Below are 27,217 nucleotides of genomic sequence, written 5' to 3' on the forward strand. Positions count from 1 at the left end.
TTTATAGGAAAGGATTGCTTAGTTCCTGGGAAACATGTTATTTTAATTTTTGGACATGGACTGTAACAAAAGATTCAGAAATACTTTGTTTCTATTTTGGGTCTTACCTCAAAAAAGGTATCAATGTATTCTGAGACAATGTGCTCAGACTTTGGTTTATTTTGACAATAAACTATGTACATGTGCAACCTTCTTTCCTAGGAACAGAAAAGGCAAACAGATTAAAACAATCAGAAGTAAAATGAATGCTTTTAGTGAAACAATGCTTCTAGTGAAACAATATAAGAGCACATGCACATTTCAGCACATTCATGAAGGAAATTTTCTTAGAACAAAATTGTGGTTTAGGCCTGTGGGAGCACATTCCAGATGCATGACTAGGTCAGAATGCTGCTCTGTAGCTCTAAAAGCAGTCCTTCCTCCTCACCCCCTCAGGTCTTTCAAAGGCCTCACTTCACCCGGCCAACACCAGGGGTAGTGAGAAGACATGGTTCTTCGAATTAAACGGAGAATTACTGCCATCCCTGCAAATGTCCCAGTGGTCTAGGAAGCCCAGCTGCTTTTAGTAGGGAAGAAAAAGCTCTTTAAGCTCAAATGCTGAAGGTAGGGGAAGGAGTACACAGTGAGCCACCTCTTAATCCTGTTGATCCTCAAAGTGTGGTGTGCACACCCCTGAGGGGGTCCCCATGGCCTTTGATCCAGTTGGTCAAAACTATTTTCAAACTAATACTAAGATCTAATTTGCCCCTTTCTTTGTGCTACCATCTCAAAGATGTGAAAAATAGCTGGCACCTGGGCAAATATTCACCCCTGCACACCTGCAGAAGACTTGCCAGCTTCACCTCAGAATGTCCTGGATGTAGTAATAAAAATCCATCTTACTAACATTCAACCAGGAGTATAGATCTTTTTTAATATTCTTGTGACAAAAACAGAGGTCCTCCTAACACTTCTGTTGCATATGATCTTTGTTTCGAGCAGAAGCACTCAGTGAGGCTGAGCTGTGGGCTAAACCAACTGCTGGTTGTTGCAGACTACTGTTTTTACTTGAAAAAAGGATAGACACAAATTGCAATTACTTATACTTGGGTATCTGACAGACATCTTCTTGAATATGAACAATGTCTGTCATTTCAAGGTAAACTGGCAACAACTGTTAATTATGAAACTCTGAGTTTCAAGGCAAAGATTAGAATTTTGGAAAACATGTTATCTGTCACTGTGAACTTGACAATACCTAAAGACTGGTCTAAAGATATTAACAAATCTGACTTTTTGACACTGTATAACAAAACACCTCCATATCTGGAAGATCTAAATTGGTGAACCAGTATTTTCAACTGACCGATGCACGATTTCACAGCTGGTGCATGGGTGAAAGTCTGGAGGTGAGAAGCACTTCAATACTTCTAGTGAAACAGCAAGGCTTAGAAGCCCACTAAGGGTTTTCCAGATTCCATGTGGCAGCTAACTTTTAAGATATTATCATGTGGTTGAATTTTGGTGTGGTATCTCAGAAAACTACCCATAATTATCTGAAAAGAGTATTAAAATACTTGATCCTTGCCAACTCTATATCTGTAAGAGGATGCAAATTTTTAAAAAATATATATTTTAACCAAAACAACATTCCACAGTAGAATGAGTGCAGAAGCAGATATAATCCATCTGTCTTCTATTAAGGCAGACATTAAAGAGATTTGCAAAAATACAAGAACTCTCATCACTAGTCTTTTAAAAATATGGAAATTCCCCCCCCCCCCCAAAAAAAAACCTTTAATGTTAACACATTTATTTCAGATATACACACGTATTTGGCTACTATGTTAAACCTATTGCATGCTGAGGTACACATCACCATTTTCACTAAACATTTGTTTGCCCACAGATATTTCCAAATGTTCCTGCTTCAAATCTGCCTCTGGTCTCTTTCTGACCACTCTGTACTGCGCTGAGCTCGACAGCTGGGTGGGGCTAGGTGACCAGGAAAGCAATCATTCATGTGCAAGAGTGGGGTTTAATTCCAATTCGCTGACTGCATGGTTTGGTTTGATTCATAACACAAGTGCTTTTGTAAACTACCAGTGAGTTCTCCTTTAATCTGAAAGACTAGTCACTAAGCATGACAATATCAGAACAGAATATAAATAACGTTATTGTACTGACGTGTTTAACAAAAAGGGATCCTAGTTTTTCTGGATCTTCAAGGCACTTCTCCAACTCTCCTAAAAAAAAGCTGAAATGAGAAGAGAAATATTAGAGCTATTTCCAATTTGGCCTTACTGATTTTAGTAAAAATAATCTGTTGTGACATGAGCAATTGGAAAGTGTCAAGTATATAATTAACAAATACGATATGCACAGAAAACATTTTGTTAGGACAGGGACCAAGAGAGATACACAGGTGAAAAAGACAAGGTGGATGAGACCAGCCCTTGAATGGCCGCAACCTTTCCTTCTCTCCGGCAATTAACCCTTTTTGTCTCTTCTTTCTTTCTTTCTTTCTTTCTTTCTTTCTTTCTTTCTTTCTTTCTTTCTTTCTTTCTTTCTTTCTTTCTTTCTTTTTTTTTTTTGTCTCATCTTTCTTAGGGATGAAAGCAATAACAAACATATCATGGCTGAATACAGAAAAAAAAGAAAAGTTTCAATAAGATTGATCATTTTTATTTCTGGAAACTTGAGTTTCATGTATACTTTATGATAATTTTTAAGAGCCTCAAATTGGATAATAATTGATATAAAATACTGAATATGTTACCTGTGCTATTTTTATAACATTTTCCCAACTATTATCCAAGGTAACCTCTAGGTTATGCATATCAGCTCCCATTGAGACAGAAATCGGGTATAACCACAGCAACACAAGGGCTGCGGGCTCAAAGATGCATGCCTGCCTTAGCTATCACTTACCTATGCTGATCTCTATGTCTGGTATTTTGTTAACCCACAAACCAGCATATCCATTAATGCTATGTTGAATTTTCTAGCACTTGGGGTTTTATTACAGCTCTGCACACACTGTGGCGGGCCCCACCCCCAGGCACACCTTCTCTGTCTGGCCATCCGAGGAGCACTGTGTTTTCTCTTTCCCACTACGGCATCACCAGCAGACTCAGGGGTGGCAGGACTATATAGCAGCACCAAATACCCCTTTCTAAAACTAGGTTCACTGTAGATTCTTGGGAAGCCTACAGGCAATAGAACTATCAGTTATGCTGTGTCTGAAGTTGACTACTCATTTATCTACGAGTCCAACTGAATTAGACATTAAGGAGGATAAGAATGTGATGACCCTGTACCTGGGTTCAAGAGTTTTATGTTCTATCAGGATGGATAAATTTAGAAATAATAAAAAAACACTACCTGATGTGCACACCATGAAAACCCTACTGTATATCTGCATAGTATTTTAGAGTTTCAAAACCATGTTTACGTATGCTATCTGCGAGGAGGGAGCACATCTGATTGGAGTGACGAGGTCTAATGGGGAGTGATCATTTGACCTGGGCTTTGAAGGTGATAGGAGCACGCTCTTGGCCAAGGGACAGTGATGCACATAAAGACAGGAAAGCAGGCAGCCCATCCAGATCAGGGCAGCAGAACAGTGCAGCTGAACACTCCACAATGCTATCAATGGCTGGCACTAATCAATCCGCAGATGATTATGGATTTTTACAATTAGGAGTAATGTGACCTGAAGGGGCAGATGTGCTGTAGCACCAGCACCAGTGACGTGGATCTCCTCCGGTTAGGATGGGTGTGACAAGGTGCTGGGATCAAATTTGATTTTCATGTGTAGTCATGGCTACTTTCTCCACTAAAATTGTTAGAAAAAACAGTATCTTCAAAACTCTGTAATAGTAATTTGTATTTACTCAAGAGGTGGCTGCAATTCTAATTAGAAACATTTATTGAGGCTTACTTTACATAGACGATGTTCTAAGTGCTTTGGATGAATCAACTCAGTCTCTCTTCACTAAAACCACATGAGGTGGGTGGCTAAAACTCTGACCCATGTTGTATAGATGGACAATGGAGAGACAGGGGAGGGAAGCAAGGGGATCAAGGCCAGGACTGGGTCTGAACCCAGGCAGTCAGGCTTGCCACCTCCATGGGGGCTTCCTGGATGCACCAGCAGGCAGAAGGGACTTTTCCCTCTGCCGTGATATGCTACCACAAAACTCCTTGGCGTATCAAAATTTACCTCTTTTCTCTAAAGATTTATTTATTTTAGGGAGAGCACATGAGTGGGGTGAGTGGGGTGAGGGGGGCAGGGGGAGAGAGAGAATCTTGAGCAGAGCCTCCCCCCACCCCCGCTGAATGCAGAGCCCAACATGGGGCTTGATCCCATGACCCTGAGATCATGACCTGAGCTGGGATCAAGAGTTGTACACTTAACCAACTGTGTCACCTGGGCGCACCCTCAATACTTCCTCAGTGGCTACCTCCAGGACACTACAGAGGTAATAAAAGGAGATGAACCACTGCATATCCTTTACCATTTGCCTGACATGATGCAGTTTAGCGAGTGATAATGCTGTGTACACCATTAAGCACCGCATATATTGTACGTACTCTCTGTGCCAGTCATAAATCTGATGGATGTTGCCAAATACAATTTTGTCCTTTCCTTTCATGTCATCAGGAACACCATCTTCTTTCATGAGAGCCATGTAGCCCTATAATTGAATATTTAAAAATAAGTTTGCTTCACTGAACATATCTGGATTGAATAATGATATATGCATTAACAGTCATAAAGAACACATATAGGCACTGCCTCATAACCCATTGTTTATTCAAAAACAAATAACCCTGTATGAGAATTGTCTTGCCCTGGCACTTGAAATGTACTGACACACACACACTGCTGTGATTTTCTCTCCCTGAACTGTGTAGCATCACAGACCCAAAGACATTCAAACGTAAAGGGTTTCATAAGACAAATCATCTTATCAGCTTTTGTAAGCATTAAATATTTGGCTAAAATTATATTTTCTCTGTTCCTAGCATAATATAAACAAATTTCCTTTTTGTTTTTGGATTATTTACATAATCTCCTAAATAAGAATTTAAGAATATTCTTTTCATAAATTGATTTTTTATCAATAGTTGATTAAATATGTTGTTAAAATGTCATTTGTGACTTCTACTGAACTTGAGTAGGATTCAGCATGTACATATATCTCTCAAGTAATTGAAATTACTTAAATTGGCACTGGGTGTTATAGTATATGCTGGCAAATCGAATTCCGATAAAAAAATATACAAAAGAAAAAAAAAACAAAAAAACAAATTACTTAAATTGCAGATGCATCAAGCATGAGAAATCATTTGTTACACAATTAGCTGTAAAAGCTGTTACTTTTAGGGGAACGAATACCCCACAAGTATTGGCCTAGATAAATCTGTGATGCCAAAAGGATAAGTGGTAAAACCCCATACTATGAAAATAACTTTTTGATGAGTTGAGTTTATAAATAGGATCATGCCCTGAAGTTTAATGCCAGGGACACGCCTGGAGATGGCCCCTGGTGTGGTATGAAACGCAGTGGTTCTGTTTTGGCTACACTGCGTGTAACGACTTCCGGACCATGAAATTGGTGATGTACCTGCTCTGTGAAAAATATAAGCCAATGGTCTGCTGTAGCCACAGACAGAGTCTGCACTCAGGAGGATTCAGGTTGGGACTGAAGCCATAGCTGGCTATACTGACTTTTTCAACCAATGATGTTCTCATTTCCGTGATGATATTCAACATGTGTAAACAATCAAAGGCAAGATTCTCATGTAATAAATACAATGGTTGGATATAATAATTTAAAAATGTAATTGTAAAAAAAAAGTGATTATGTTAAAGATGTACTATGTGAAAAAGCATTTAAAAGTGAACATGGATGAAGATAATTGGCTAAATTTTATTTTCTGAAACTTAGCTTTCTTTTCTTTTGGTGGTGGTAGGGGGAGGTGTCAAAAATTTTTTAAAGCTTTTGAGAAGGCATCAGTGTTAAACTGTCAAACATGATACTCCCTTGACAACTCTTCGGGCTGATATGTTATTAAATCTCTGAAAACATATACCTCAACTACATAGCCGAGGTCTCGCACATAGTCACGTTCTGTCTCCACTAGTTCTTGCAAAACATAGCTGAAAGAGAGAGAAAAACGAGTGTTTACAATCCAAACTCTCTTCATTTTCTAAAAGAATACTTTAGCACTTTGCTATTGTCAGGTCAGATTCCCACTGGGACTGTATTGTATTATATCAAACTTGCACAGTTGGGACTCCCAACTCCTGGGTGTCCCAAATCCCTTACAGGTTCATGTAGGTAACCCACAAGAGCTGTGGACTCTGATTACATATGGACAATCAAGAGCAGCTTAGACAGAACTTTGCTATAAAGGCACGACATTAAAGGAACCAAGTTTTTTTTTTTTTTTTTTTTTTTTAAATGAGCTTTGCGCAGTGGCAGTATCGTAGCCAATGAGGTTTATCCGAGGCGCGATTATTGCTAATTGAAAACTTTTTTTTTTTAAATGATTACGTCATTTAAGCTTCACTGGATATAGAAGAAATTTTAACTCAGATATTTAAAGCTTTTGGTCTGATCACTCATCCAAAAGTGTTTCTGAAGGCTCATAACTGTTTGCAAGGCCTCTCTCATAATATAATTAGCTGATGAGAAGAGCAAACCACCTCAGCTGGCCTGAATAGGTCTGTTCATCCGTTCCATCAACCAGCACCGACTGGGCATCTCCTGTGAGCCTGCCACCACTCTAGGGTCCAGAGTGCTGGGAGACAGTAAGCAATAAAACCGAGTCGCTGCCCTCATGCAGCATTTCCTCTTCTCCAAAGGCAAGTATAAACCTGTAATATTTTTCAGGACTCTCTTTTTCACTCTAAGTGGCTTTACTGGAACTGAGAAACACTACCACTAAGATATATTCAAAAAATATTCATGTTTTTGGGCCTGTATTTGATTTTATGTTGCTTTCTTTCCTTCACAAGTATGTATACAACAGAAAGCACAAGGATTTCTCACTGAAAGGGACAGAAGATACTCTTGTATCATTTTTATTTATAGATAAAGTATAACATACAAATAACAAAAACTGCAGCTATGAAGGGGCATGTGGCTGGTTCAGGGCAGCAGGCAACTCTTGATCTTGGGGTTAGGAGTTTCAGCCCCACGTTGGGCACTGACCTTATTAAAAAAACATCAATAATATAATGTTTTCCAAACTCTTAAAAAAGAAAACCCTGCAGCTATGGCTTCCTGCACCTTATGAGGCTCTGAGAGATTCTCACACACACAGACAAGTACTCCAGGAGTGACCCTGGACCTCCACGTTGCATGGATCCACAGATAGGTCCCAGTCACATTTGTGAAGGTGACAGAGACAGGAGCAAAGCTGACCAACACTGACATAGACACATCTCTTACTGCCGTCTCTTTAAAGAGCTGGATTTCCTTTCTTCCATCTCATCAATGGGCGAGGAGGAGGACAGGAGGGAGTTGTCTGAAGGGTTGAAGGAGGGGCTGCTGCTGTCTCCCTGGTCAACAAGGAGTGAGCTGGGACGGTCCTCCAAGGCCTGAAAGAAAACCAGACCACCAGTCATGTTCCCCCCCTTCCAGTCCAAGAGGCTGGATTAGGATTACGAAATGTCATGAAGTCCGAAAAGACAGAGCCCTGACTATAAAATCCAAAGATTTATGTTTGTGAGATTACACGGTATTTCGTATCAAAAACTCCCACTATTAACACAAATAATGAGCAAGAGAAGCTGGATAAAAGAGCTAAGTTAGAACAAAAAGGACAGTGAATTTATATGCATTAATATATTCTATTTCTGGTTACCACATAATTAGAAGTAACTGGCTTCTTTACATTCCAGCACTGCACCCATTTCTGGATGTATCGGGTGTGCCACATGTAGCCATTTTTCAGTTATAGTACTGCCAAATGACAAGACGATTCCAGAAGCATGTGGCACCTCCTCTCTCAAGGTGACCATCACTGTCCCTTGCTGGTGGGCTACACAGACATTTTGGCATGGAGACTGTTTCTTGATTATCCATGAAGCCCTGACTTCTCTTTCTGTGCACACAGCCTGTCCAGCTGAATGGGCCTCTATATCTGGATACTTGTGACGTCCTTCCTCTCTTCCATAGGAAGCAGCTGTCCTGCTGCCCCAGTGGCGTATCCTGACCTCTCTCTCCCCCACTGGATTTCAGGGTCCATGAATGACTGTTTCCAGTGTTGTGGTCCTTGTAGAACCTTGAATGAAGCCCTGCAGGTGTTCAAAGCATCTGGGTTGAATATCGACTTCTGTCCCTGGACTAATGTGACAAGGATTTGTGCTGATTACTTTCTAGTTGGTACATATTAACTGTGTTTCTTAACCTGAATTCCCGAAGCTCCAAGAGGTGTGGGTGATAGCTCCTTCAAAATTTCCAGGGCAGCCCGGGTGGCTCAGCGGTTTAGTGCCGCCTTCAGCCCAGGACCTGATCCTGGAGACCCGGGATCGAGTCCCACATCAGGCTCCTGCATGGGGCCTGCTTCTCCCTCTGCCTGTGTCTCTGCCTCTCTCTCTTCATCTCTGTGTCTCAAATAAATAAATAAATAAATAGATAGATAGATAGATATCTTAAAAAAAAAATTTCCAAAGCACCCAGCTGGATATATGGAGGTGATCCTGAAGTATTTATCTACCGAACTGGGAAAATGTGTTTTAACTTACCTTCAAACAAAAAGGTCAATACAATCTGTAGGAACACTTAATATTTCCCATCAAATCAAAACTTCTAATGCTTGTCCAGTTTTGCCCCTTAAGAGAAACAGATCAATGCTGACAGCTCTGAGGACACAAAGCCTGTGCATGTACTTCTGTTCACCAAACCCAGGGAGCTGTGGAAGTATACCAACTACTGCACTTATCTGTGAGAAAAGAGTCAGGGAACGGGGTTTGATGAGAAAATAGCACCCTTACTTTGAAATAAATAACTATTGACCTTTACTGGAAGCAAGCACTTTGCAGGAAGCCACAGGGCTTGCGTTTGTGCTCGCTGATCGAGGAGCTCTGCGACGGGAGACGGGGTCTGAAGGAGGGGACTACTCTGCATTGTCTGCTGTCTCGATTTGCAAGGAAACGGCTGATGTTCATTAGAGTCAGTTCTGTCCATTTCGGTGGTGAAAAAGAAGAAAAAAAATGAAGAGGACGTCTGCAGATGTTCCCTTCACACAGAACAGTGAGTGAGAAGGCCAAGCAGTAGATTTCACTGGTGTGAGTGAAGCCCTGGTCTTCGGCTGGTGGGATGGCTGTTCACACCACACAGGGCAGATGTGCGAGGCACGGATCCAGCCAGGCAGCTGCAGAGGGTGCAGGCGGTGCGAGTGTGGAAAGCCTTCTACCGGACAAGGCCACACGGAACCGAATTCCTGGGACCTCATAGATTCGGGTGAATTACTTGTGAAGCTCTCTGGGTTTGGTGGTGTTCTGTGGGCAGGTTTTTGTCAACTTTCTATTCCTTGGATGAGGATAGGCATGCACAGATAATATATCTCTTCTAAGGTTAGTTATTGGTCAATTATATTTTCTTAGGAAACTGCTCATTTCATCCAGGCTCTCCAATTTACTTTCAAAGGGCTCAACAAAAGGTGTTATAATTATTGTAATTTCCTTAGTTTGCCTCTCCAATATAATTCGTTGTGAATTTGTGCTTCCTATTTCCTTGAGAAGGTTACCTGATGTTTATTACTTCATCAAAGTACACATTTTTCATTTTATTATTCCGTTTTTCTGTTTCCCAATTCACTAATTTCTGTTTTTTCTAGTATCTTGAGGTAAATGTGTATTTCATTTATTTTTATTTTCTCACATCTCCCTTTATATGCAGATCAATGAAGAAGGGAAAATCCCAATGAAAGTTTAAATGGTCCCTGTGGCTGTGGGCTGCTACTGCCCTACTACCAGTGCTGGGAAAGATGCATTATGTTTCCCATACTGGTTGGACTGGGATGTGGAGGTAAGGGGGGAGGAGTGAACCCCAGGAAAGAGTTTCTGGGGTGGCTGTATTTTTCACATGGACGCTGCAGGTTTTAGGGTGAGGAGATTCAGTTCCCTGAGTATCATACTACGTAATAGCTGACCAACTTCTTCCCAGGCCAGTAAGTTAGTACGTGGCTTCTGAAGTACAACTATGTCCGGAGTTTGAATTCTATCATGAAGGCCCTATAGCCCAAGAGGTCACCTACAAGAAAATGAATGTGGGTGACCAGGGATCTACAGCACACGACAAATGTGCAGAGTAACTCAGGGTCACATGTCAAGGACAGGTGAAAGGATATTAAAATGATTCAGAGTTTTCACTGACGAAAAGCAGTTCTCCTCTGACATCAGAGGATTAGTGACAGGAAATCAACACGGAGCAATGTTTCTCTTGAGCCAGAAAAAGCAGAATCTAGATTATATTCTGCAGAGAATGAAGATGTGATGGGTCCATTGTGAATAGAATGTGGTCCCCCAACACTGAAGACAGGCATTAAGGACTGCCCACATGTAAAGAACCTCACTGGGAGCTAAGCAAACAGCATGGAAACTGAGTTTACGGCTGAAAAACAAGAGCTTTGGAGAGGCTGAGCCTGAGCCTAAGGAGCAGCGATTGAATATGTGTCTATCTGACTCTGAAACCTATGCTTTTTCCACGATGCTAAGAGCACCTCATAACCTTGCTTGGGAAAACTATTTCAATTATTAGACAAGAATGATTTAATGATCATACAATTGAAGAATATAAATAATTGCTTTAAAAATGTTTAAGGATGTTTGAAAGCTCACAGGGTACAAGTTAAGAACCCTTTATTTAGACTATCAATCTAGTTGTCTCAAGGAGACTGCCAGGATGTGGTCTAGCTCAGTTCAAACTGAAAGGATCTCAAACTCTCCACCACTGGAATCAAGTTCTTAGGTTTTCTACCAAGTACTAGCAACCTTCCTGTCTAAATTCCAAGCCCATCGTGTCACTTCCAGAACATGTCTATCTGGGAAGAAATTCCAGTTATGGCAGAGTGAAACAGTCTAAATTTTTCCTGATACAATTTCCATGTGACTGAGTCAATCATAGTTTCATTAGTTTCATAGCAAATGTGGTCAATGCCAATTTGTCTGGTGCACTCAGCATCAATACTACTCATAGGCAGGCTGTCAGTTTCTCTTGCAGTCTCTGATGGTTAGAATGATCAGACGATTAAAAAAAAAAAGGATCAGATAATTGATTAGAACCTGTCTAGGGGTAGAAAAAATGGAATGATATAATGTTGCCCAGTTAATACCCACTGGAAGGAAGATAAGTGTCCAACTTTAATAAGTATGCTCTTTGACCTGGCAACTCCAGTGCTGGCAATTTACCCTATAGGTAGGTTTACAATAGTGCAAAACTGAAAACAACTTTATACACACACATGCACATATATATTATTATTAGGAATTTGTTTAAATAAATTGTATAGTATACTCAAGTCTCTGCTCCTTACTGGCTGGTTAAGTTTTTATACTCTATGGCTTCATTTCTGTCACCTGTAAAAATAAAATGATGGTAATGTGCATTTACCTCATTGGGCTCCAAATAAGTTAGCATATATGCTTAGAATAGTGCCTGGTTTGGTTTCGAGTAAGCCCTCAGTAAATCACTGCATCCATGCAATGCGATATTGTGCAGCTATTACAAAGAATGAGGTAAACCTTATATACTGATGTGAGAAGCTCCTATTAAGTCTTAGAATCTTAAAAACCGAATGAATCCATTTTGAAAAACAGAGCATGCACCAGCACCCTCTCCCTCTCCATATATGTTTGCACCTGCAGAGAAAACGTCTGGAGGCAAGCATATCAAACTGATCAGAGTGGTTACTTATGGAAGACGGACTGGTGAGAGAGGCTGGGGGACTTTATTTTCAGAAGGGTGACTTTTCAAAGATGTTAAGCAACTTTATGGAGTTGTAGAGTATACCGATGTAAAGGTTGTTACCATTAATGGTTGTTACATCTCATAGTTAGGAAAACTGAAGAAACACAGAAATTAATTGATTTGAATCAGTTAGAAGCAATGCACACCTATCTAACTTCAAATCAATATTCTGATTTTGGGGCTTTATTTAAATGAATCCATGCTGACCAAATGGAAATACAGAGGTCACTAAGAAAATACAGCCCTTATATAACAATGCAAGCTCTTCTGTCTTAAACATTGTGAATCCAAATGAAAGATCTCAGAGACAGCAAAAGGAACTATCAACCTATGTTTGTGTGCTACTGGCCGCATTGACCACACTTGCTATGACGGTGCTTGTCCTATATTTAGTGTAAGTGCAGGGGACTGATTAACCTTGGAAGGTACCTCTAATCCCCTGGGATGCTCTGCCTTATAGGAATGTCTTTTTACCCAGGGGCTGTGGGCTAAGAGAGATGGTCTATGCCAATAGTGAGACTCCTGGAGCAGGGGCAGGGGGGTACCCTCTGGGCCACGTGCTATCTTGATTTCTGGAGGGGCCATAAACAAGGGTGGGGGAACCATGCCAGTGGTCAATCTTGTGTATGTGCCTGAGCTCAAATAAAAACTCTGAATACCAGGCTCAGGTTAGTGTCCCTGGTTGGCCAGACTCTATATATGTGCTGCACTGTGGTGTCACACATCATTGTCAGCAGAAGTCAGTGCTCTGCATGACTACACGTCCTGGGAGAGGACAACTGGAAGCGTGGACCTGGAACCCTCCTGTGCCCCGTCCCATGCACCTCTTCCCTGGCTGATTTTCATCTGTCCTTTCACAGCATAAACCACAACTAGAGGTGTAATGCCTTTTCTGAGTTCTGTGGTCCTTCAGGTACATGTGAGCCTGAGGGGTGATGCTGGGTACCCCCAAATGTGCAGCTGGTCAGCAGTGCAGGTGGTCTCGGGGACTCCACCTGTGTCACCTGCCACAAGCACATTCTGCAGACTAGAGCACATCCATCTGTAAGCAGCCCTCGGGGTGGCTCCCGAACCTCAAGACTTTCTCTGCAAAGCCTTACCATCTTGCTTTTCACGAGTTCTTCAATTGCACTCACGAGCTCGGCTGCGCTTGGCGTTTCAGAGCTGGTGGGGCGAACTAATAGCCGAGAAGACGCCTGTGGAAGCAGTGGAGAGAGAGATAAGGGGGAGAGGAAGGCCTCATGTTAGTCATTGGATAGACCACACATTCTCCTGCAAGCTCAATCTCTTTTTCAAAGTAATTCCAGACAAGACCACAAGTTTGTATTTGTTTGCATTTATTTAAAGTCATCCTTTTAAATTTACAATATTCTGACATTAATTACTAAATAAAACCTGTCTGGGGTACATGTAGAAAGCAGACAAAGTCTGTATTTAATCCTCGGTCATGTAACATAATCATGTTTTTCAGAGAGGTGACTGGGCACGGGAAGATGCTAACTGTAACTTTTGCAACTGCCGGCTAGGCTAGTGGCTAAGGAGAGAAAGTACAGAATCTGATCAATGGGAGAACAAAAGGCTTAGGATCTAAGGAGTGAATCCCTAAATAATCAGGAAACAAAACAGGATACTAAAAATGGCTCTCCTGTGTTTATGAGGTTAAAAGAAAGAAACTAGAAAGAAAAGGAAAGGAACCGGGGGTGCACTGACCAGACAGGGAAGAGGGGGGACAAGCTCACCATTTTCTGTGCCATCCACTTCCCCAATGATTAGTGCAGAGTACAGGAGATCTGTGGCCTCACAAGCTATGAGATGCCATTTACGGCTAGAATCAGGGTGTACAGGGGTTGACAGGAAAGGCATTTAAGGGAAGGGCTGCTGAATTCAAGTTTCAGTAATTAGCAAACACAGTGTTTGCAGATTACTTGTGCCATCAATTAACTGGAAACTAGAAGAGGGGCATAATATGAACCTTGCGTCATATTAGGGACAGCAGAGATGCATGCGACACACAGCTAGCTGTCCTAACGATGCATTTCTCACAGTAGACAGATACAGATTTATACATTCACAACAAGGCTTTTACACGTGTGGATCCATGTATGTGATTTGCAAAACCAATGTTGGTTTGGTCTAATGAAATCTGGAGTATGGGGTGAAGAAAACAAAGTAAAAAATTCAAATGGAGAGGTAAGGAAACTGAGCCAAAACAGACACAGAACACAAATCAACATAATGCTGCAGTGAAAGTTTACAAAAAGAGAAAACAGAACAAAACAAAATATTAGTCACAAGATAATATACTCTGTGGGAATATCACTACAGATTTTTTGTAAATGAAGAACTGCTACTGATAATACCCAATGAGGTAACACGATAACCAAATAACCAATAAATGATTTCAACACACCAAAGTACAGAGCGCAATCTACTCCTTAAATGGAGAAAAATACTCTTACTGGGGGAATAAGTCAACCAGGCCCAGTACCTCACTCTGCCTAATTATCCAGATTTAAGAAGCTTCAATTTTCTGCTTTCAAGGAAGGTACAGCTTGGAATGCCACAAAACAGTTTAGAAACTGTCTGAGAAAGGACACATGCCCATTTCTTGGCAAGTCTGCTCCGCGCGGGGGGTGAGGTCCTCTGTTCCCGCATCTCAGCTCCCACAGCACGTGGCCTGCACCTCAGATGCCCCCAAACTCCAGAGTCCAAGCCAAGCCACGTCTTTCAGGCGAGCCGAGCCCTGCAATGCCCTGACTGCCCTCGGCGCCACAAAGGGGCAAGGGGCAGCTTCCCAGGAGGCAGGATGTGGCTGGCCCATGTTAAGAGTAATGCGTGGTTTGCCTCGGCCTCCCAGAAGCCAGTCACTGGGCCAGGGCAGAGTCCAGACCTTGAAACACAGGTAGTCCAGCAAATGCACAGGTAATCCTGAGCACCGAGGAGGGGCTCAGGGAAAGAAAAAGAGGAAGAATGGGCAAAAACGATGAAAATATCTTTTATTCAGAAAGCTTAGTTACTGCCAGAAACAAACAAAAAAAACCCTCTAGTAATGACTTCATAGCACGGTTTTCAACACCTGCCAGTTTTGAGGAGTACACTGGGCCAGACGGCAAGAGGATGTGCAAGCCAGTTAGCATGTTTCTTTACGACAGTTGAGGGTTCTACAACTGGGATGCACAAAATAGTTTTAGAGATTAGGTAAAACTAAACACAAAAAACCAAGCTGATCACACCCTAGTTGATCCTAAGTGCTAATGTCAGGCAGGATGGACAGAGGGACGTCCCATCTGAAAACAGCGCCATGTGCCAAAACATCCAGCAGAGAGCAAGGTGGCCCAATGTCTACGCAAGGGTGCAATCACCAAGACTGTGTGTGATTCTCGGACTCCTCTCTCAGGGACCCCGGGTGGTACAGTAAACAGAAAATAAAATTACTTTAAAAGTAGCAGTTACTGAAGCATTATTAAAAATGCACTGAACGTATTTACACAAGTGTACATGTATGAGAAACTACACATGTTGGCCTACTGCCTGGTCTGAACTGACTTTGTTATTCATACTTTTGGGTGAAAACAGGCAGCACATTTTCCAGGTGCCTGCTCACAGCCCCGGAGCCACCAGCTGCTGCCGTGAGGCTGGGGTGCAGTGGCCCAGGCCCCTCACCTTGTCGTCCTGTGAATCCGGCTGGAGGAGGCTGTGCTGCTGGATGGCCATGGGCGGGGGGAGAGGCACGGCGTCGGCCCCCTCCTCCCCTTCTTCCTCTCCACAGCTTTGCATGCCCGACGATGACGACTTCGAGAGTGTGCCACTGCTCAGGCCTTCATTCCGGCCTCTCTGAAATCAAACCAATGTTTGCTTGTTATATTCCAGGCTCCATGGTCAAGGTGAGATCACAGGAAGGAACCCTAAGTGGCTGCCTGGGAAAGTATAGCCGGGACAGGAGAAGATGGAGATGACAAAAACCAGGAGCAAGCTCTTTCCACCCCTGATGGTAACTGCGACCTGCTCCCTTGTTGCCGCCTCGGATGACAAGGGCCACAGTGCATGTCCTCCTAAGAGGCCTGCTAACATGACCCGTCAGGCTTTGAACATGTCTCAACTTCAACTGCACCCCCGCCCCCTGATCAGTTCAAAGCTCTGATACATCAATAATTCTCATGTCTATTCAGTTCCTCTGGTCTACTTTCATTTCATTTTGGTACCTTCCTAAAATAAATTCACTGGAATTATAACGGCATAAAGAGTAATACAATTTTAAATGCATTGGGAGGCTCTGAATTTAGTCTCATCAGTTTTACTCTGCTTTTACTCTTAGAAAAATTGTCAGTTTTATTTCTACTAAGAGGACACAGATGTAGCAAACAGACGAGGATGTCATAAACCATATGCTCTAATGAAAACCCAGGGCAAAGCACGCCCAGGAAAAAAGCAGCAGAAAACCCATGTCTGCAAAATAAATTAAACAATACAAATCTTATCCTGTCTGCCTTTTTCTTTTCGAGGGGGCTGGTCTTAGTTAGAAACTCTGTGGGTCCCTCACTGACACCACCAGCCCAACAGGACAGCCTGGGGCTATGAAGGGATTCCGTTCCTTGTCTTGCCAGAGCGCGCCCCCACCCCACACAAGAGGGGGAACTCCTGGCTGACGGCTACACTAAAGGACATGGAAACAGTCCGGCGCGTGTTGGTCTGAGAAGTGCCCTCCCCGGGGACTGGTCCTGAGGACAGACTACGTGCGTGGTGGGGAGGCAGCGCGAGGCCGCGTCCCTCTGGGCCGTGGGCACACGGAGCTGCGGCCGTACAGCTCGTCACCGCCGGCGGCCAGCCCCAGGGACGTCCGGGAAACACGGAACTGGGGTCTGCGGTACCATCCCTCGGACCCGGGAGACGGGCGGCCCCGGGGCGGGGGGCGCGCTAGGCGGCTCGAGCCCCGCCGGGCCTCACCTCCTCGACAGTCTCGTCCTGCGGGGTGGCCGCGCTGTCGTCCGAGTCCTTCTGCGAGCCCGCGTCGGTGCTCTTGCGGACCTCCCTGCTCTTCTTGTGCTTGTGCGCCAGCTTCTTCACGTGCCCGTCCGCCTTCCCGCTGCTCAGCCGCCGCACCGGGCTCGTCAGCCACTTGCGCAGAGTGTTCCCTGGGCGCTTGGGGCCTGGCGAGCTCTGGGCCCCCATCAGGTGGGGCTGGAGGGAGGCCACGGACGCCGGCGGGCTGGCATCGTTACTGGAGACGGACAGCGAGTCTGCAGGACGAGAGACAGCGGGCTGACCGAAAGGCCTACGGAGAAATCCCCCCGCGTCCTGCCGCTGCCAGCCGGCGGCGCGCGGAGGGCGCACGGAGGGCGCACGGAGGGCGGGTGGGCCCTGGGCTGCGCTCGGCCACCCGCGGGGGCTCTGCCGGAAGGGAAGGCCCAGCCTCCCGGGCCCACGCCCCTCGGAGCTTTGCCAGACAGGCCTGTTCCCAGGACGACTCTTCTCCCTCCCGAGGCGCCCCCCTGAAGTATCATTACCACACAGACAGAAAATGTCCTCCTCACTTAAAATACCCCAGGGGTCAGAAGACAGAATTTTTAAAATGTTTCATCCATTTTCTTGATAGACAAAAGCAATGCAAGATTTTAAAGGAAATTAAAAACCAGTCCTGTGAACACAGGTACAACCCCGTAGGCCAACACGTGTGTGTGCATCCCAGTCAGCATGGGTGGGAGTCGGTCGGGCCCTGGGGCAGGTGACGCCCATCCAGGATGCTGTGTCAGAGCACAGGCAGTGGCTGTGAAAGGGCTGGCTGGTTTGGGGGGACCCAGCCTGTGGCCAGACGCTGGGTCTACACTGTGGGGGAGGTCTTTGCTCTTAGCCTGAAGGGACTCTACGTCCAAGTAAATATCACCAGGAATGAACAAAAACAACACATTTTTAAAAGAAATGTGAGGGGAAGCCTTCCTCAAGTAACCAAAATGCTTCACAGAAAATATATCCTAATGAATCTTCTTACTCACTGGATCTCAAAAATATAGTCAACCCCAAATTAATGATTTTTCAGGAGAAAACAAGAGATAAAAAAGCTTAGGAAACAGTGACTCTAGCCAAATCCATGCAGTTATGAAGCATTACTTTACAAAGTGAAAATCGGTGACCTTGGACACTGCTTGGCCCTTTTCTGCACACTTGACTCTAGGGTGTCACCACAGTGGAATGGAGTAAATGCTTTATGCTTTAAAAAATGGAATGAGGGAGAAGATCACTGATTATGCTTGTTATTTTCCCAAATCTTTTGAAGCCTTGAAAATATAGGGATCCCTGGGTGGCGCAGCGGTTTGGCGCCTGCCTTTGGCCCAGGGCGCGATCCTGGAGACCCGGGATCGAATCCCACATCGGGCTCCCGGTGCATGGAGCCTGCTTCTCCCTCTGCCTGTGTCTCTGCGCCTCTCTCTCTCTGTGACTATCATAAATAAATAAAAATTTAAAAAAAAAAGAAAATATATTAAAATTCACCTGTGAGAAGATCCTACTATACAGACACCTGTATTCACTTTATTTACCTCTGAGGCACTGCAGACATTTGGGCTGCAGTTACAAAGCTGGAGCACTAATCCCTCCCAATCCTGTGATTAGGTGCCAGAGAGTCCACAGCAGTTTCCCACTCATGCTCCAGACACTGGGACGAGACAGTGGATCCCTGTCTAGTTGCCATCCTGCTCCTGCCCTGGGCTATGCCTTGTACAGGCACAAGGGATAATCTTCCATAAACAGATGACACATTTGAAACAGGATCACTCATTCTTAAAAAGCTAGATTTTCCCAGAGCTAGACTTGGTTCAGAACTAATCAATACATAAATATGTATATATGTATTCATTCATTTATTTTTAACTGTATTTAAAAATGAGAGTCACTACAACGCTTCCACATCATACCCTGTTTCCTCAGGTACCAACTGGAGAGAAAGAAGAGCAAGAAACCATTAAGGTGGCAAATGTGCCCTGGAACTACTATCCTAGCAACCTTCTCAGGTGCTGATTTAGGAGAAAGGGCAAACAGGGAAACAGTGCCAAGCCTCAGGAACTCTGGCGGAGGGACAAGACAGACAGAAGCAAGAGAAGGTCTGGAGAATCTACATGCCAAATGAAAATTTATTCAACTTAGTTTTTTTTTTTTTTTTTGGTACGTCTGGGTGGCTCAGGGGTTGGAGTGTCTGCCTTCGGCCCAGGGCATGATCCTGGAAACCTGGGATCGAGTCCCATATCGGGCTCCCTGTAGGAGCCTGCTTCTCCCTCTGCCTGTGTCTCTGTCTCTCTGTGTGTGTCTCTCATGAGTGAATAAATAAAATCTTAAAAAAAAAAAAAAAAGGAATTGCTTTAAAATTTTTATTTTTTTTAAGTTCCAACTATTAGCATGAATCTGTGCTACCCATAGCAGGTGATATTTTTCAGTCATTTACTGTTCTGAGACTTGGAGCTAAGCCCTGTACCTGACCCTGGACAGAGAGGAATAAAATCTTCCTTCACCCACAGGATCCACCATGTAGTACTTTCTAGGACCACATGGCTCTTAGGGCAGAATATGACACCTGCTTTAAGCAAGTACAAATCCTATTGGGAGGTTGAGAAGAAGGGGAATCAAGCGGAAGGATCATGGAAGGCCTCACAAAGGAGGCAGCACTGAAGCTGACCTTTGAATGCACTAGGCTTGAATAACTCATGTAACCAGATCACAAGGATGTCCACTCCATGAAGGTCTCACCTACTCTTGGTACCTGAGGTACTCGCAGAACCCGCCCTGATGCTTAGCACACAGTAGGCACGTATTATGTATAGAATGGAAACATCAGAAATCTCCAGCCTCAAGAGGCAGAGCAAGTTGAATCATAGCCCACATATGAAGGACAATCACGTCTTTGACGTGTGTCCACTCAGCTGGATGAGTGTAGCAGACAAAGGCCTGTGGAGGTAGCACGTGGGGAGGCCGGATGTACGCGGGGCTGGCCAGCCTCTGATGAGCTGTCTCTGACGGAGCCCCCTGCATTTGTGTGAACTGAGGGAGGCAGGAAGACTGAGGCCCATATACGTTAGTAAAAACAGATCTTCATGTTCATAAGTGGAATACTCATGCATTATGAGTGATGGGGAGCACCAGCGAAGCCAACAAAGGAGCCTCACATATGTTCTTGTGCCTACAGATGAGAACTGGAGGGAACGTGGCACAAGAGTGGTGGGGCATATAACGTGAGTCGAAAGTGAAAGGAGGATGCCCGCTGGCATTCGGGACAGTCCTTGTCTAGCAGCTTGCAGGTCACGGAGAAGTGGGAGAACGGTGGATGGGCGGGAGCCTGGGGCCTCCTCTGAGCACGAGGACCTCTCCTCCAGGCAGCAGAGCCAGCAGCAGGAGGGCATGAACTGCAGCCCCTCCCAGACGCTTTGTGGGCCCCAATTCCCAGGGCATTCTAGCCTTACTTGGAGAGGAGATGGTGGCTGTAGAAGGGGTTCCGAAGGAACAACTGGAGACTCATTCTCCAGCTTCTCTCTGTAGGCTCAACTGCACAGGGTTTGGTTCTTTGTACTTTGGGAAGTAAATTCAAAAGAGAGTTCCTCCTCAGCTGGCGGCTCAAACATTACAACCGTGGTGGTGGCCTGGACATCCCCTCCTGGGCCCTGGGAGGAGGCAGAGCTGCCAGAGGCTACAGCTCACCTGTATGAACTGCTTGCTGTTCAGTGCCCTCCCTGAGCCGCTGCTTACCAAATCACTTAATGACACTGTTTCACTTCCCTGGAATATTTAGGACTTAGAAAAATCTTGCAGCAATTACAAACTAAGGAAGAAAATTTTATTGAACCTTAAGTAGCCTCTACACCCAACGTGGGGCTTTAACTCCTGACCCTGTGAGCAAGAGTTGCCTGCTCTCAGACAGCCTGCTACCTCTCTACAGTGTTGATGAATTTTAAATTTTACCTCAAAAAACAATTTCATTTCAGAAGTCTGAAAAGGTAGAGGGAAAATTTCTTCACCTGTCTCTAGGATTAGCAGTTATTTTATGTAGTGCAGGTCTGATAATTAATTCTGGTGATGAGTGATAAAAAAAAAATAACCAAAACCAAAAGCAAAGTAGACGAATGCCTTCGTTTTCCACTTTGTCTTTAATAGTAATGCTAAATTCATCTTTTTGACACTGTAAAAAACAATAATTTGTTTTTTATAATACACAAATTTCTTTTGCCCAAATCAGTAGACTGTAACAGTTCATGTTCTGCTCTTCACTGGAATGTGACATAATGCATAAATCAGGAATTTACAAACTTAAAAATTATTTTAAAAAACTTATTAGTAAAAAAATAAAAAAATAAAAAAAAAATAAAAAAAAATAAAAAACTTATTAGTAAAATGAAATAAAGAGCCTATTTATTTAGTTAAGTGAAGAAAAGACTCTAACCAGTAGACCAACTGCTCTGTTACAAAACCTGAAATTAAACATGCCCTAATGGTACCTAGTGAAACTAAAGTCTCTAATGTTATTGGGCACGAGGTGGTGCAAATCACAAAACACACGGAGCTTGGACTATCTCTTTGGGAAGACCTTAAATCACTGGTCAGCACACAGGTGCCTTTCCCACAAGAGTTCCTGGTGGCGGTGATGTGGGGGGTCTGAAGTGTCCTGCCCAGGTATAAATACTGCTTGGGAAGGCCCCCTTCCCCTAAACCCCCCCTCTTCTGCTCTGGACTAGACGGGAGTACGGAAGTACTGCCAGGCGGAGTGAGCTATGGCCCCGCCTCCAAGTAACTATTTCGTGTCGGTAATTTCCCAGCTGGGTAACTGTCAGGACAGGAAGCCAACTGTGACCTTAGGCTCCAGACTTCATGTGGGCGGGCGCTGGGTCTGGTTTGCTTACAACTACACGCCCAGCTGCCGGCAGGATGTATGGCACATCCCTGGAGCTTAGTAAGTATACACTGAATAAATGACAAACAGGGAGTGAACAAGTCTATTACCAGCTACAGGCCACCCCCTGTCTGAGCGCATTGCCGGATAACCGAAGGGGACCACGGTGAAGGGCAATGCCCTGATTGGGGGTATAGCCTCATCAGTTGTGAGAGGAGCTACAAGGAACAGCTAACTTTAGCCACGATCCTGAGTTTATAAGGTACTTCCAAGATGGTTATTCAAGGTGGACTGAGGCTATTCTTGCAATGACCTGCCTTAGGCGATGCTTTCTTGCAAGGGAGAGGCAGGCCCAGGAGCCCTGAGTGAGGGTGGAGTCACGCCTGCTGGGGGCCCGGGGACAGAAAGAGGATTGGGGGCCGAAATGATGTGAGAAATATGATGGAAACTCATCTGTTCAACTCAAAGAAACTGTATTTGTTCCTGTTTCCCATCTTCACTTACTGTCTCTTGCCTTCCCCTCAACTCCTAACTTCTGGGAAGAAAAAGACTCAACACTCAGTACTACTGCTTTCTCACCCCAAGAACAGCTGCAGACAACCACGTGTTGTTTGGGAATGTGCTTGGGGAAACCCCAGGGATTCAAGGTCCAGATGGAGATCAATTATGTGTGACAAAGAAAGCCTGGACTTGTCAAAGGGTCTCAGCCTGAGCCTGGTTCTCCCACTCAACTGCCATGGCCCCCGGCTGACATTCTGACATCTGGATTTCCTCCTCTCACAGGGCTACCATGGGATTGCATGAAATCACGGGATGAAAGAACTGTGAAGTGCCATCTACAAATGCAGGATAGCTGAGGCGAGCTTCTCCAGGACGCCTTGGTCATACCCGACTTCCTGCTACACTGTATTTATGCAACCGTGAGCACCCAGAAGACGGGGACTCGGGATAACCATCTTGGTATTCACAAGCCTCGTGTGGTGAGAAGGACATCCTCAAAATCATTTTGAGAAGAAGGATGAATGAAGGAACCCAGAGAGTTACTTCATTTCTTTCCATTTTTAAATGACGCGTCCCTTATTAAGAAGAGAAGCAGCAAGGTGATGCTATCAGTCCATCACAGTCGAGGCGCCCGAGTGTGTACATGAGAAAGCCATCTGTGGCCTACCTGAAGCCTGCAGAGAGGAAATCAGCTCAGGTTTATCTCCTCTTGTTTTGAGGGAACCCAGCCCCATGGACGGCTTCTTTGCCAAAGTCAGAGTTCACACAAAGTCCACACTAGATTTCTTAAAAAAAAGGGGGTGGGGGTGGGGAGAGAAGCTCAAGAAAGGAGGGAAAGCAGGAGTCCTGACCCCTGGCCCCTTGCAGGAAGGAGTTTCACTGTGTGAGTGCACAACACCGAGACTGCCCGGGGAGGGGAGATCACCCGCTTGGCCCAGTCACTGTGTGTGAGACATCTGTGATTAATAAAGCACTTTTTTTTTTTAACGTAAGAAAAAAAAGGAGAAAGGACCATATCCTGCTAGTTGCAGGCTAAGAAGGATCACATTTCATTTCAACCCTCTCCCCAAGTCACAATGGCAGAGAGTCTCAGGATGTTTCTAAGTGCGGGAGAGCACAACTGCAGTATGTGCGCCCAGATGCAGAGTGGAGAACTCCAGCCCAACGTTGAAAACGGTTCACCAAAACCCCTGCATTCCCTCCAGGCACTTCTGCGGCCTTTCCTCCTTTTCTGCCTCCACAGCACAGGGATCCAGGAGGGCAGAGCTGTCTGCTGCTTTGTTCACATTGTTTCTACAGAGTTGATTTTATTTATTTATTTATTCAAGAGAGACACGGGGGTGGGGAGTGGGGGGTGGCAGAGACCCAGGCAGAGAGAGAAGCAGGCTCCCTGTGGGGAGCCCCATGCGGGACTTGATCCTGATCCCCGGACCCCGGGGTCACGCCCTGGGCCGAAGGCCGGCGATCCCCCACTGAGCCAGCTGGGCGCCCCTCTCCAGAATTTAAAGCCTGCTTTACCTTCAAGTGAGCCCTTTACAGACTACTAGTCACTCAGATGCAAGGGGCTGGGCTCTAGCCCCATCCCACCCTCCCACTGGGTCCTGGGGGCCGTGCGGGTGCTTCAGTTTCCTGATCGTGGAGTGACAGTGAGTCCTCACCCGGCTGATGGCAGGAAAGGAACACACACGGTCTTTGTAAAATCAGAGTGTGACTCGAACAAGCGCAGAGGACGTGCAGCAGCCCCAGGCCAGGGACAGCAGGTGGGGCGGCGAGGGTGGCAGCGGCGGCTCCCCAGGTGGCCCGAGCTGCAGCGCCTCACCACGCGCTGCCCGGTGTCCCCACACCGTCCCTGGGCCGTGCCCGGCCGCACCTGCAGGGCTAGTGCGGACCCCGCGGCGCCTGATGAGGCACAGCCGCCACACAGCTGCCACACTCAAGGCTGGGAGGCTTTCGGCACGCGGCTCACTCCTGCTCAAATGCTCCTGCCGTCTCCCAGAAGGCCTCGGCTAGCTCGGAAGGAACCCGCTCTCTGCCCACTGCACATGCTCAACGTCGCGGGGTCCCGATGCGCGCTACTCCAGAGCAGCCCAGTTCGGCTGGCGGGCGCCCAGAGCAAACTGCTAACATAGAATTTCGGGCATAAGGACGGGAAGCAATGTTTACATCGCGGTTACTCCTAGAGAAAGATTATGCACTGAAGAAAGATAATCCAAGGACACTTGGGGCAGCTGCTTCTAATGTCTGAAAATAATTCATCAGATTATTTTAGAACAGACCGGTCAGGCTTTAATCAGGTGCACCTGGTCTTCGGCAGTTTCTCAAACCTCTTGTCAAGAATTCAATGCAGCAAATCACATTTTAATTTAGGAAATTCTCCTATCATACCAGGAAAATCACAATCTACAGAAAATCAGATCTAAAAATTACTTAATGGAGCAAAGAACAAGTTGCTAGCTTATGGCTTCTGACTGTGTTGGTTCAATATTCCAGAGAAAAATTTTCTGAGTAAATGACTATCCTCTCTATACTTTTCAACCTGGCTTTTAATTTCCTGCTTTTGGAATCAAGGTAACATCTTTTTGGAAGGGAGAAAAGGGCCATAATGCACTAGAAATCCTTGAAGATCACATAAAAAGTGAGCTAATCAGTGAATTATTCTCCCAGATGCATTTCTAGGGATCATATCTTCTTTTTGCATTACACAGAGATTACAATGCTCTCCACAGACTAAGCATATTAATTTATGGCAATGACTAGGGAGACGAAGCTGGGTGTCACCGGGGGGATCTTTACGTGATGAAGAGGAAACTGACCTGCCCAATGATACAGTTATACTTTTGGCATTCAGAATACTGCAGCAAGTATTTTTATATTTTCCAAACTTAAGTCTATATTCTATTTGTGAATAAGCATCTGAAAACTTTTCTTGATTGACTTTTCATTCCAGTTACCCTACACTTACATATGTTCCACTCATCTTGTATGTGAATCAGCGATTCTTAATTTGTCCCTCAGCATTAATACAGGTGCATCAGGGGTTGAAACACAGACTCAGAGTGGACATACATCCCCAGCCAGCTATCTGCTTCCCTGCACAGACCTCTGCTCAAGTGTCCTGCGGTTCCAGGCTTCACTCTGACTGAAACTGTCACACAAATTCACATTAACACAGGAAATAATCTTTTTACAAAGTTAGAGACTGTATAGGAGTGAGCACTAGAATTTGTGGAATGGTAATAGACTGAAAAATGTGGCAAGTGCATTAGAAGCAAACTTGAAAGGTGAGTCCTTAACACAAAAATGTGAGCTCTATGTTTGCTTTCAAGTATGAAGTAAACACAGAAAACATGAAGAGAATGACTGAACTCCCGAGTTGTGTATGTTTTTTTACAATAATCATTAGATTCAACCAAAGGTCCAGCATAGCCTGGCCATGGTTTGTGCTATAATGAAGAACACATGGTCTTTGCTGCCTGAGAAAATGCACATAAATGACCAGCACACTCACTGTTCCCTGTGCAACCCCCTTCCACGCATTCACACTAGTGTTCACCAGCAGCCCACCTCAAGAGACCCCTGAGTAGAAGAACACAATGTCATCACTGGAATCAATTAAAACAGACTCAACCAGAAACAAATGGACTCAAATATAAACAATCTCTCTAACCTTTCTGTTGGTGGAGGTTGAAAGCAAGGGTGTGTGTGCTCAGAAAGAGCAGCTTCCCTGTTTTGTGCTTAGGGAGCCATGCCATGAAAAGAATGGCTCCTTGCCACCACATAGCACGAGGAGCAGTAGAGACACAAGGGTTGTAACCTCTATCTAACTAGACAAACACGAAAACAGAAGTTGCATGTGCAAACTTTGCTCTTTTGACTCTTCGAGAAATCGCTAAGTGCTATTTGTTCTTAGTATGGTTTCTGAAAACACTTAAAACATTACCTAATCTTTGGAAAAGGTGGCTATGTCAATAAATGCAGAGCTGCAAGCATCATATTCCCTCTTGAATTCATTCTTGGAAGGGGAATGCTAACCTGTCAGAATTTCTAGTCAGTAAAGCATCTCCTCTTAAAGATCTTTCTCCACGTGAATTTCAACACTTGGATTTCCAATAAGGAAAGTTGAAGAAACTAAATTAAAATGAAAGCAGATGGCATAATCCTTTGTGTGGCTAATCAGAGGAACAGAATATCACATATTGCTAAAGTGGAAATTTGAAAATGCCTCAGAAATGAAATAATAGGAGAGCCATTTTTGATAGTGGATAACAGAAAGGATGGGGGAGTCCGGATCAATGTAAGGAATTTAATACAAATCTAGAGAATGGAGTTATCTGTGCCCTGAACAAAACAGGCCCTGGCTCATTTGCTGGATCAGGAATGCTCTGGTACAAGTAGATCTGCAGCTGGTGACAGGTCATCACCAGACTGTTGGCTTTTAGGAAAAGGTACGTGTGGCAGCTGTCCTCTGTTGAGATCAGGACACTGCAAGAGGACAGCATAGTGAGGAGCGGTAGAGACCAGCCCCTGCTCAAGGGGCAGTGGCTGTGGTGGGCCTTGCTGACCTGACACTCCCAGGGTGTTGGGGGAGAACCTGACATCCACACTCTGAAAACCACGCCGCTATAAAACACAACTAACTATGGGGATGCCTGGGTGGCTCAGTGGTTAAGTGCCTGCCTTCGCCCAGGGCGTGATCCTGGAGTCCTGGATGGAGTCCCACACTGGGCTCCCTGCGTGGAGCCTGCTTCTCCCTCTGCCAGTGTCTCTGCCTCTCTTTCTGTGTCTCTCATGAATAAATAAAATCTTAAAAAAAAAAAAACACTAAAACCAAAAAAACAAACCCACAACTATGTTGTCAGAGTTCTTGTTTTCTTTTTAAACC

General features: G+C 44.7%; 1 protein-coding gene and 1 non-coding gene across 6 annotated transcripts in view; one reads left to right on the forward strand and one right to left on the reverse strand.

The window, feature by feature from the left end:
- The window catches only part of TRIO (trio Rho guanine nucleotide exchange factor), a 355,982-nt gene that overhangs the window by 24,467 nt on the left and 304,298 nt on the right, over positions 1-27,217 (reverse strand). For all 5 annotated transcript variants that reach the window (XR_012021603.1, XM_072807309.1, XM_072807307.1 and 2 more), the window contains exons 35-42: positions 16,914-17,206; positions 15,633-15,803; positions 13,070-13,165; positions 7,446-7,594; positions 6,082-6,148; positions 4,576-4,679; positions 2,167-2,236; positions 108-197 (exon numbers count right to left, since the gene is read on the reverse strand). Coding sequence is in view for 4 of the 5 variants with exons in the window: in XM_072807309.1 (XP_072663410.1) it covers positions 108-197; positions 2,167-2,236; positions 4,576-4,679; positions 6,082-6,148; positions 7,446-7,594; positions 13,070-13,165; positions 15,633-15,803; positions 16,914-17,206 (1,040 nt within the window). In the remaining variant the exon portion in view is untranslated. The remainder of the gene's footprint in view (positions 1-107; positions 198-2,166; positions 2,237-4,575; positions 4,680-6,081; positions 6,149-7,445; positions 7,595-13,069; positions 13,166-15,632; positions 15,804-16,913; positions 17,207-27,217) is intronic.
- On the forward strand, positions 6,456-6,595 carry LOC140622483 (U4 spliceosomal RNA). The gene has a single exon (XR_012022244.1). It is a non-coding gene; the product is annotated as a U4 spliceosomal RNA (small nuclear RNA).

The sequence above is a fragment of the Canis lupus genome, chromosome 31 (assembly GCF_048164855.1).
Source record: "Canis lupus baileyi chromosome 31, mCanLup2.hap1, whole genome shotgun sequence".
NCBI lineage: Eukaryota > Metazoa > Chordata > Mammalia > Carnivora > Canidae > Canis > Canis lupus.